Source organism: Rhyacophila brunnea, unplaced genomic scaffold (genome assembly GCF_057557595.1).
Source record: "Rhyacophila brunnea isolate RB1 unplaced genomic scaffold, BYU_Rbru_1.0 scaffold_15, whole genome shotgun sequence".
Lineage (NCBI taxonomy): Eukaryota > Metazoa > Arthropoda > Insecta > Trichoptera > Rhyacophilidae > Rhyacophila > Rhyacophila brunnea.
In genome coordinates, this window is record NW_028232806.1 from 15,495,416 (window position 1) to 15,507,981 (window position 12,566).

The 12,566-nt window shown below is 33.2% G+C and overlaps 1 protein-coding gene across 1 annotated transcript; it reads left to right on the forward strand.

Moving 5' to 3' along the window:
- The first annotated feature begins 2,254 nt into the window (after positions 1 to 2,254).
- On the forward strand, positions 2,255 to 4,918 carry LOC147074946 (uncharacterized). Its single transcript, XM_085942922.1, has 2 exons — positions 2,255 to 2,943; positions 4,092 to 4,918. Exons 1-2 carry the CDS (start codon positions 2,590 to 2,592, stop codon positions 4,473 to 4,475), a joined length of 738 nt encoding a protein of 245 aa, XP_085799048.1. The 5' UTR covers positions 2,255 to 2,589; the 3' UTR covers positions 4,476 to 4,918.
- Positions 4,919 to 12,566: the final 7,648 nt, after the last annotated feature.

The window sequence follows — 12,566 nt, forward strand, 5'->3', positions numbered from 1 at the left end:
CTACATCTAATTAGTAAAGACATGCAAATAATCATTATTTTTCATTTAAAAATCGATAAATTTACAATAGGCATAGGATGTCAATATTGTTGAATATGATTAAATCTTCGACAATCAATTGTAGGGTTCTAATGCAAAAGTGACTATTTCCAAAATTTACATTTACAATTTTTTCAAAACAAACTATTTCTAGTATGAACATTATTCTGTTTTATTTCAAAATTGACTATTTGTGTTTGTAGCCAAAACTGACTATTTTCCATTAAACTACAACACTAAGAGCGCGCGTTTTATTCCATAGTGCACTAATTCCAAAGAAAAAAGATTTCCTTCAAAATTGACTAATTCCTCGTTTATGAAACGTCAGATTCATAAAAGTATTGTTCGAAATTTTATTTGTCTTCGTTCATTCGTCAGTAAAAGTGTTTTTAATTTAGTAGAATGGCAAGCCATAGTGACCAAGGTATTAACAATGATGAAATCATTTCGTATTAATGCATTGGATGTTTGGTTGGAGAAAGTTACACAATATAAAATATGAACATAACCTTACTTTTCGACAGTGCTCAATTAATTACGTCTAATAATGAACCGATTGTTATTCTGCCACCAATATCAAATACAAATAAGAGTGTATCGGAGTTTTTAAAAAATACTGTACATTGAAAGTGTATGGCAAAAATTTAAATTTTTTTGACTACAAATCTGCAATAAAACCTCTTCTGAATAAGTTTCTTCTGAAAAAGTCAACTGTTGGTGTTTCACAGACGTATGCTCGGTCTTTTGTTGGAGCTACGATTTAAAAAAAAAAAACAAAACTACATATGACTACCGATACTACTCAAATATTGAATAAAATAAGCCATGTTAAGAAGGTTAAAATAGATGATGTCATAAAGCTAATGAAGTTCTTCACCACCCTCCAAATGCGAACTAATTTTATGATGACATCTTGGGGCTTGCGCCAAATGACATTGAACTACCTGAGACAGAAGACGAAGATTAATTATTTTATTTTCATCATAATTTAGCCATTTTTTAATTTTTGTATTTTTCCTAATAAATCCATATAACTTACCCTTGTAATTTTTGTGTTCTTATTTTACTAACAACTGTCTCTATTAAATTCCAAAATGTTAAAATACTATGAGCATGCGAAATCTTATATTCCAAAACCGGCTATTTCGTGGAAATAGTCAGTTTTGGAAAAATTCGAAATGAAAAAAATGGTTTTTCTTTAATAACTATTAATACGTTTGATGGACTGGTCTAGTTTTTTTAGGAAATATAGAAAATTACTCTACCTATCACAATGTCTTTAAATTGAATGTGTATTTTATTTCTAAAGGTCTCTCATAGAAAATGTTGATTCCTGAAAAAGTGCAAAAATGGAAATGGTCACTTTTGCATTAGAAACCTACAATTATTACTATGTATTGATTTACAAAATGAAGAAAAGAGAGGTAAGTCTAGAATCACCATGTTAGAAGAGCCAGGAGAAGATAACTTTAAGTTTTGGAGAAGTATGTACAGAACTCATGTTCATGTGTGGAATTTAGTAATTGTTAATTTGGGAATATTCAATTAATTTTCAAGTCCTATCTCCGCTTTCCTTTCTTACACAGAACTATTCAGTGCCTTCAATATTGGATTTTAGAGAAAAATTATGAATTCCACACCCAGTTTGTGACCGAAGGATTAACACTGTTGATGATAGCAACCGCATTATATACAATGCGCACGGAAAAAATTTGAATCTAAGCAGAACACTATAGTGATACATATTCCTTTTGAAATCTTTTATGTTCCATCGAACCACTTTATGTTGTCCGTGCATTGTATCATTTAAGTCTGGATATTTATAAATTTCACGATATCCAGTTCTTTTGAGATTAAGCTAGAACTGCAATACTCCATTTTCATGAATTGGCTGAAGTATCATTTGTAATACTTACCTACCTTTCAGTTTCTAATATTGGTGGAGAACAGGGTTCTTGTCTCATTGTTTTTCTGAATAATCGTTTACTGTAAAGAAATGACAAATCTTGATAATTCATTTTGTATAACAAAGTTTTTAAATACATGACGTTATTATTAGTGATATATTTTGAAATCATTCAAAACCCTAAAAAATAACATTTCATTAAAAAACCTATTTCTATTACAGCGAAATTTCTATATTGTCATAAAAATATATTTCCATGCAGTTTAAGGAATTTTAAATGTTATATACTGGCAACACACGTGTATGTTTGTCCAAGTCAAATTCACGTTGCGCAATAAATAAGTGTCAAATTTTTGGGCGTTCAGTGTTTATGTGAAACATTATTATTATTTGTTTTCATGGATTGGAAACTGTACGACAGGTTGACTTACTCGAACATTTTTCAGTATTTTAAAGAAATCATGTAAAGTGTCATGTTACATTTTGAAGCAAACAGTTCTTTGAAATGTATGATCAAATGTCACACAGTGGCGTTTGTGTTGCGTTAATACGCGCCATGTTAGTTGTGTACTAATTTGACAATCGCATTGGTTTGTGATGTTCTTGTTTGCGCATTTTATTCTGCCTGTTTGAAAACTGCCAAAATGATGAATGACTACCCAAGCAAGCAGTTTTGGATTGAGTTTCTTGAAATGTACAAATCTCTACCAGCTCTATGGAAAGTAAAAAGTGAATTTTATAAAAGCAGAGCATTAAAAAATGAAGGATATGAGGAAATGGTTGAAAAATTACAGGAAGCTTTTCCTACTGCAGACAGGGAATACGTAAAGAAAAAAATTAACGCTATGCGAACGAGTTATCGCAGAGAATTAGTAAAAATAAAAAAGGCTGAGGATAAAGGAGATAGTTACATGCCTACATTGTGGTATTTTTCATTGATCGATTTCTTACGAAATCAGGAGAACTCAACAATCGATTCAGATACGGAAGAAAATCCAGTAAGCATTTTCAATTTCTTTTTACCGAATATTATGTTCCACGCTCGATTGTCATCTTTTTACACATTTAATTTGCGCAATGTTAAATTATTTTATTTGCTCGCAAATGCCACAGAGGCATTGCAATTGTGCGATATTGCCGTGGAAAAATTTACCATACGCGTTGTTTGAATTAGGGCGCCAAATATAAGGTTAACAATAGAAGTACATTCGAATTTGTAGAAAGTAGAAATCAAAAAAAGGGCGCCAAAAACGTAGTTTAGTTACAAGAAAAATTATAGTCACATACCTACCACGACGAACAACGCGAGAAATACCCCACATCTGCGGTAGGATTTTTAAGTCTTTTAAAAAAAAATATCATATTCTTAGATAATATCGTGTAAGTAGGTAAGTACTTACATCTTTTTGGTATTAGTCCGAAGCCATGAAACAAAATCACAAACTATTTACGTGAATAGAATATTAATTACTTACCGTGGTGATATTAATATAAATGATGACAGCGCGGCTCGGAAGACACAAACGGACACACATAGTTCTAATAAATAGTCACACGACAGTCACTTGTGGGTACGACAGGTCGCAGAAACTCGTAAGTGAGAATCCCACCAGTAGTTATAGTTGCAGCCCAGGTATTAATCACCGGAATCAGCGCACAGAGTGTCTGGGCATGTGTAATGTACCCGGAAAAGTGAGGGGGAGTCCTTTGCGACAAAACGATAAAGCGCGGCAAAAGCAAAAGTCCGTGACACCGGATAGTTGTGAATTTTGAGCTGTATATAATAACTTCAATCCCCTCTGTAAAAAGCAACAATAAATGAATATATTACATACTATTACCAACACCCCATACCATTTTTTTGTGTGCGCATCTAATATCTGTTATTTATTTTCAATTTTAAAACGGAGTGTCGTAGATTACAACAAAAATTTGTAATCCGTGACAGTCCGTTTTAAAATTGAAAATAAATAACAGTGTGGGTACTTACCTATTGAATTAAGTTTGAGATGGGAATTGTTATTTTCAATACCTATTTCACGTGTGTTTAATGATTTTATTGTAACCCAACAATGTTTTTCACCTGTCCAAATATTTTCTTTCATTTTTAGTATTGCCATAAAACAAAAAATATATTTAATTTCAGAACAATACCATAGAAGAAGTCAATATCCCCATACAACCTCCGAAAAAGAAGCTGAAAAAACGACTCATCTTCCACGAGCAGCCTTACAAAGTTACAACTGTCACCGAGCCGCGCATAAGATTAGGAGAAAGCCCTTTTGTTAATACAGAAAGTGAAATAATCGCAAGGTGTTGGGAAAATGAATACAATAAACTAACACCCGAACAGCAGATGTATGCTAAAAAGGCAATCGATGACGTACTGTTTGAAGGGCGGCTCGGATTACTGACCAAAAATTCAGTTATGATTAATGCTCAACCCACGTATGCTCTAATTTCTGCACCACATCCTGTTCAAACGACCTCTGCGAGTATGTCAGTCAAAGAACCTCCGAGCTCTGAATAGGCCGCAATAAAATCGTAGAAAGGCAATTAACCGCGCGAAGAAATTCACAAGTTTATTCAACAAAACATTACCTACCGAATCACTCACAATTCGACATTGAAAAAAAGACTACCTACTCTGTTTCTCTTTTACCCTTTGTTCTGTCCTTAATTGTCTGCACCATCTGTCAATTTTGCATAAATCAAATAATGTAAGTATAATTATTATCACTTACACATAAATCAAAAATAAATATAGGTATTGCTGATAATCGAAACAGACGTTACCCACATAGGAAAGATATTTGTATATAAATTTAGAAGTATTGGTATTGTATAAAATGTGATAAATAAATAAATAATTATAAAAAATGCCATTTAAATCCTATGTGCGCATCTGTATTCAACATACTACTTGCCTGATTATGTTTAAAAGACGAAAAATATTGTTAATCTTAAGAGTGTAAAAAAAATATTATATTTTCATAATTATTATAATATAAATATATACATACTAAGATTCAAAATATATTAATTATAATATAAAAAAAAACAGAATACATAATCATGTAAATATATTTATTATTACGAAGGTATATAATTTGTATGTTTTTATTGTATATATTATATTAATTAATTAATGTGTGTAGCCAGTCATTAATGTGTACTTACGGTTTTAAAGATTTCGTGTTTCTATTACGAATAGACTCAAAATATGATAATTAGTTACAGAATCTGTAGGTAGATCGGTAGGTACCTAGTTAACTCATTTTCGGCAACATGGGACTTATGGCGCACGCGTTATATCGGCTAAGTACAATAACAGTATATCCCGTATACTTAACTCGCGAATATCGCGATTATATTGTATACAGCTTCTTCCTTTCATTTTCTGACACATGCAGTCAATAAATTGTTACTTAAAACTTTTGCACCCTAAATTATTTATTACGTGTGGACAATTCAGTTCCCGGTTCATCCCTTTTGTCAAAAGATCATGTCTTTTTAATAGTTTTCTTTCTTCAATATATTGATTTTGGACCTCAGTCTCTTACGTATTCGGGAACCATCCCCATTAGCTATTTGATAAATCCGGCCCTGTGATTATATCAAAATAAAAAGTAAGTACTACAAAATGTAAAGGGTAATTTATTTTAACTGTGAGAAGTACGTAGGCACGAATTTCGATGAAAACGTGGTTTCGTAATGTTCCACTTTTTATCAAATATGTACCCAGAATATTCACGCTATGATTTGTGATCAATGATCATCCGATTGGAAATTATAATTTCCTACTTTGGGAAACACTTCAGAGAGCAGGTAAGATCAAAGAAATACGTTCTCAAACTATTTCGAGCGCGGATTGTTCGTTTTTATTTAAAAAAAAAAATAGATGTACAGACAGTGTATAAATGCACAAATATTCCAGATAGGGTATGAAAATAAACTAGTGGGCAAAAAATGCAAATTTTTTCAAAAATAAAAACAATCATTTCAAAAAATTTTATAGCTATAAACATTGATTTCGCGAGAACAAAAAAAGTATTTATGATTTCGAAACTAATAAATAACTCAACAAAACTGGTTTCGACCGCATTTGGGGACCTGAATAATATTTTCAATAGTGACCTCCCATTGTATTCAACCAATTTGTGCTATCAGGGCTCACGTAGGTATGTATGTGAAACATGTTCCCTTAATGTATGAGACATCAAACAATTACGAGTAGCGCAACGTGGCATGGAAAGGCGCATGTTGGGCATAAGGTGACGCATCAGTGAAACGCCAAATAATTTTCAACTGTACGCGCGACGAAATTTTGGACTCGCTGCCATTCAGTGAGAGAATGTTGACCCAGGAACACGTCAATTTGCTGCGTGATGGCGACGGGTCAATTAATTCTAAAATCGTGTAAAGATGACTAAAAACGTTACCCATTTACTTTAAAAAGAAAACGTGTCAATGAATATATTATTATTGTTACTAATAGAACAATAAACAGAACATAAAATGGACGTATGTTGGATTTATATGACAAATAATATTTCGTTTGACAGGCGTCATTTTCACCCGCCACCCGCAATCCGCGCATCGCCTAGCAACGATCTTTTTATACCGTGCCTCAACTAATGCATGGCCATAAGGGTCACAAAAAAAACTAATGGACAACGAGGTAGATAAGTGGACCTACGCGATAGAATCATCGAGCAGATCAAAAATGCAGAATTTGGCCTCTATCTTGGCATTTCATGGGCTTCCTATTGCAAAATATAAAGTGTGATGGTAATTATAAAAAATTTAAGTTTTGGCCGCCATCTTTATATTTTATGGGCTCCTGATTGCAAAATATCAAGCTCAACTTCAAATTGGTATGTAGCATCATAAAATACATATCTAAACTGGAGATCAGATGGTAATGATAGAAAATTGAATTTTTCTCCGCTATTTTGGATTTTAAGGGCTCAATATCTTAATGATCCTTAGGATATGCTAAAGTTCATGGTTTTATATCAAAGTGCACTACTCATTGAAATAATTTCCGACCCGAGCTATACCGCCCCGCCGGGCGGCCGGACTACATTTATTATAGATATTCAAACAATATTTTGAGAACCAATGCAGCAACAACACGCAAAATTTGAATTAACCCAACTTTTTACTATCTTTGATCATTAAACGTGGATTTGCTTTAAAGCGATTGTGAAAAAAATAAATAGGTACATTATTACCACTCGAGTCCTCTGAAATACAGATACTTGAGTCCCTGCTTACGTACTGCCATAATACAAATGAAAATTGCTTCAAATTCTTCATTTTCCATTGTTGTTTAGTAAAAACAATATAAAATGGAATGGTAAATTATATTTAAGCCGTGGCACTGAATTGATAAGTAAGATGGTAGTGCTAGTTATTGATAATGTTCGAATGCAAAGCGCTAACATGTTCGCAATGTGACGATTTTCGATTGCATATTTCGTTCAAATTAAAATTTTGACTTATCTGTCTTGTGACCTGAATAAACGATATCTGCAGTATACCTACTGTGCCATACTAAGCCATTAACTTGTTTGAAATTTAACGTTCTCAAATTGTGATTTTAACCATTTAAGAGTACTTAATGCTTTTTATGTAAGTACACACTGCCTATCCTTGGGAATAATATTTTTGAATTAAACATACGTCGATTTGAAATGAATAATAATATTATCTTGCTTTGCGGAGGTAATGAAGTGTGTTTTTCTACCGCGTGGGTTCCAACAATCGTTTTCATATTTTCTTGACGTGTTTTCTTGCCTTGCGCTATTTTCGTCTTGATATCAAATGAAAAAATATGCGACACAATAATGTTAACCCTTTTACTTCGGAAAGTTCTAAGATTTCAGTTATTTGAAGAAAGTTACAATGCATCTTGGTTTTCTGCGTAGTTAGTGGTGGAAAGAAATTTTAATAATTACAATAAAACAAAATACAGAGTGCTCAACGGCAGAACAGGAGGTGTGCGAGGAGGCGACCGGGTTGAGAGCGCCAAACTGGAGTTTTGGTGGCAAACTGTACTTAACTGGCGATACTCACTTATTACTTACTAATATTCAGTGGCGGCTCTAGCATTTTTTAGTAAGTGGGGTCAGATGGCGTGAAATATCTAATAAGTACCTACCTAATCAATATTAATCAAAGCGTAGAAAACATATCTTTTGTAGCTATTACTTCATCTTCATATGCCTCCTGCGTTCGAAAGAATCTTATCGTTACAAGGAAAACAAAATAGTCTTTTCAAGGATACACTCGCCGTCAATCATGTTTTTTTGGTAAACCGTTCGGAGTTAAATGCTTTTTTTGTTTAGATTAGTTCATACACAATAACTAAATCACTAGGTTGGTGAGGTCCTAATCGTTTCACTTCTAGTTTGTCTTCAAATGTCAAAATAAACTACGTCATTTATCATAATACCTAATATTGTTTATCAAAATTATTTTACTAACGTGAAATTCAACTATCCACAACTAGTACTATACAATTAATATTTAGGTAATACAAATTAATATTGATTTAATTAACTGAAATAGCACATACCCTTTGTTATTATTATTCAAGATATATTTAAATTATTATAGTATGTATTAACAATTTTATTGTAAAACTTAAGGAGATAGATAACATATTTGATCACTTACTGGCAAACTAACTAATAAACTAAACCGGTGGGTTATGGGACATGAATTTACAGCCGACCGACAAGATAACTTCATAATATATTATAATAATAATACGCCCACTTTTAACTACTCACACTTATGCAGGACCAGGTATTTTCTACGGTGTCCCTGGTCCAGCATCGGTACATGTGGGTAAAATGTGGATCGCACGTGCAAAGCGGCCTACAGACGTACTTATTATGCAGCTTCATTATGAATCTTGAGAATCATAACTGGCAATCGCATATAGCATCTCATAATATAAACATTGCTTTGATTTTAAAGGGGCCACCTAATTTGGACCCCAGAAGTATCGTTGTATATGTACTATGTAGGTAGAGCCAAAAGTCACATAGAGCAATAGGGTTGGGCCAAGAAACAAGGACGGGCAAACGGTTCAAATAAAATATATACTTAATTAATTTATACAAAATCAATGTATTGTGATAGGCACATATAATATGAATATTCGATTGAATATTGACTACAGAATGATGAGGGGAGCGGGGTCTGTCCCTTTGGTACCTTAAAGAAGAGCCGCCCCTGCTAATATTATTAATGTTGAAGTATTGAATCCTTAAAAGCTCCAACAGATTTTTATACAGATTGGTTGTCGGTTGATTATCTACTCAGGCTTATTAAAAAAAAGAAAAACCAACTAGGTATTTAACGCGTCTACTATTGACAATGCACACAGTATAGTTTCCCATCGAATGATTGTAAAATACATCTAATTTTATGAAAATTTACCGTATTTCTCAAACTTTCATAAATTTAAATAGTCCTCCCATGGGTGAAATCTGATACAATGTGTGTATTTGCTTGTACCTAGGATTAAAACCTGAGACCTACGACGCTCGGCCATCGTTGGGCCGTTAATATCAAAAATAATCACAATCGAACTCATTAATGAAGCAAGGCACGTAAAAAATATTACATTGAGGTATTCAACAAGTTCCATAATGAATTTAAACGACACTTGAACCAATCAACAGTGTTATGAAATAGTTGATATTAACAATATCCACTAACAATATTGTGCAATCTACTCAAATATTGGGCAATTTTATTGGTAGTTTGGTTGTTGTATTGAATGTTTGTGCAATATATTGTACCAGTCAGTGCTCGAAATAGAAAATCTTACGAACCGGAGCGCTGAATAATCATTCAAAAATATCAAAATATGTTAAATATTTTTCGGATATCATAAGGGCGATATGCCTACTAATCAGGGTTTCATTTTTACTTGAAGGGGCTCTGCGATAATACAGATTACCCCCCCCCCCCCCCCAATACAACATTAAAATGTAGTTTTTTTAAAATCGGTACACTACTCATTTTTGCAAAATCACTTATTTTTCGTAAATTTTCTTAGAATTGGGCTCTTATCTTCAAAATTCTAGAAGCTCGTACATTTGTGTATTCCTTCGCTGCAAGGTTCTTTTGTGATTTCAAATTATTTTTCAGGTTCCGGAGACCTACTAATTTAAGGTCCTGGACCTGTAGCCCCATTAGCCCTTTTTTAAACACATCTGAAATCCGAACAGCCTATATTATATTATAGACCTTGTAGGACTAAAATAAGGCGAATTTTTTCCCCCACGAATCAGTTCTTACAACTTTAAAAACTACATACCTACATGCAATATTATCTCAATAACATGAAACGGAACGCAATTTTCAAAGAATCCACGAGCCGGAACGGTATCTTTTAGAATGTCACGAACAGGAACGGCGCTCCGGTGCGTTCCGGTCTATTTCGAGCCCTGGTACCAGTATTTATAGACAGTTAATTGAAACTCGTTGCGCAATTTGCGGACTAACACTCGATGTGCAAATATTGTATAAAATCGCTGCGGTTCAGTGTTAGATTAAAATATAAAAGCACATCATCGATATGAGTCTACAAAAACCGTAAACCTTGCTTTATTACAGGTAAATATTAGATGTGTGACACGTACGTGTATATTTCTTCGCTTATTTCATTCGGATGCCAGTTGGACCAATTGTTCAATCGGCGGCGTCCAATAGGCAGCGTCCAATAGGCAGCGTCCAGTCGACGGCGCCGAATCATTTTACACCCTAATGAACAACTATTAACAAAATTCATACAAACATTGTATATATAAAACCAAGATAAACACGGTGCGAAATTAACGTGAACTGGTTGCATTATAGTACCTCATAATATGTAATATAAATGCTATAAAATAAGTGGGTATATAACCACTATTTTATTACACGTCATAATATATCATATTTTTCATCGGCTATTTCTCTCTCGTATATTGTATCGACCTATGCAAAGTAATACTTAACGGCGGGTTTATTGGTTTGCCATAAAAACACTAACACAAGAATAGTTTTATTGCAAAATAATCCGTTTAGGTGTGTAAGCGGTAAAAAATCTCATGAGAGGTAACACAGGGTTAATGCCTTTTAGGTATTTTATATCCCATAAGGGAATACATTACGTACTTTTTAAGGTGGTTCATTTTTTTTATTATTTAATTAAACACCTGTAGTTTTATTTTCCATGCTATATAAGGGTTAGTGTATCGCAATTTGCATTGCGCTGAATGAATATACTGTCCGACAACAATGAATCGGCGATAACAGGAAGTCGCTGTAGTCGCATATAGAAGACTCGAATAGAAGTTTCCGGACACGTTTAGCACCGGGGGTAGTAAACAAAATGCGTCCATTACGTAATACAAATCTTTGATAGCCATATTTTTAAATTAAACGTATATAAATTATGTTGAAATTTAATATAACTATAATAACTACAAATGTCAAGTTTAACAGTGCTCGGTTTTAGATAATAGGTATAACCTACGTATATTTAAAAAAAAAATGTGAATACATAAATTGGCGCACAAATAATTAGATCTTACAACCTCTTTGGGTCGTATAGTACTGAGATAAAATTCATGTCTAAATAAAACACGGTTCACGGCAAAATTTTGAAAATAGCCTATATACTTGATTATTTGTTAGGTTAGGTTTTCATTCTTGAATTATTCATGAAATTTGCCAAAATCGGCTATGAAAAATGGCGCGGTTCCCGCCTGGCTTCCTGTAAACCGACTTGTACCTAAAACACTTACAAAATACGAAATTATAGGCATATTTTTATTTTACTAATTCACTTTTAAATTCGAAAATGGTTAAATAATTTCAATACCGTCAAATGGGGTGAATAGCAACAATGGGGTTAATTGAAACAAGACTTCGAAATAATTTTGAACGCACCTGACAGCGCGCCAAAATAAAAAATTAGCAGTTTTAGTGATTGAGAATTTTATTTATTACATATATTATATAAGCACTGTTGTTTCATTGTTGATCTAGGGTAGTTTTTAATGAATTAAAATTTGATAAAACTGCTATCTGCGCAGCTATTCTTAACAGTTAGCACTTTAGCACGTGTCCGTTATTTTCATTGATCCAAATTAACACGGAATCCATTCCATACACAAGGCGGTAATCTACAGTAATTTGTAATATGGCGAAAATTTAGATTGGTAGACATGTCGGTCAAATTCGGGTATGTTCGTGCTAGCGGATACACCCGAACCCATTTTTTTTTTATTGAAACGTCAAACATATCAACGTAACCTACAATTTTATTAGTCATATCATTGCAATTGCAGCAAGTAGTAAAACAAAATATTATGTTACTACTAACTGCTACTAGCCACTTAATATTTGACAGGTCGCTGGGAACTATAAATTAAACCGGCGCCGTGACGTATTATTTTTAAAAACAGTCGGATCTTCCATCTCAATAATTTGTAAAATTGATGTACTCTATATCGCTCTAAAACTTAACACAGCCAAGATAGGCTGTAAAAGATAGCGCTTTTTGACAGTTTAGACGGCTAACTTATTGTAATAATTAACTGCCTGAATA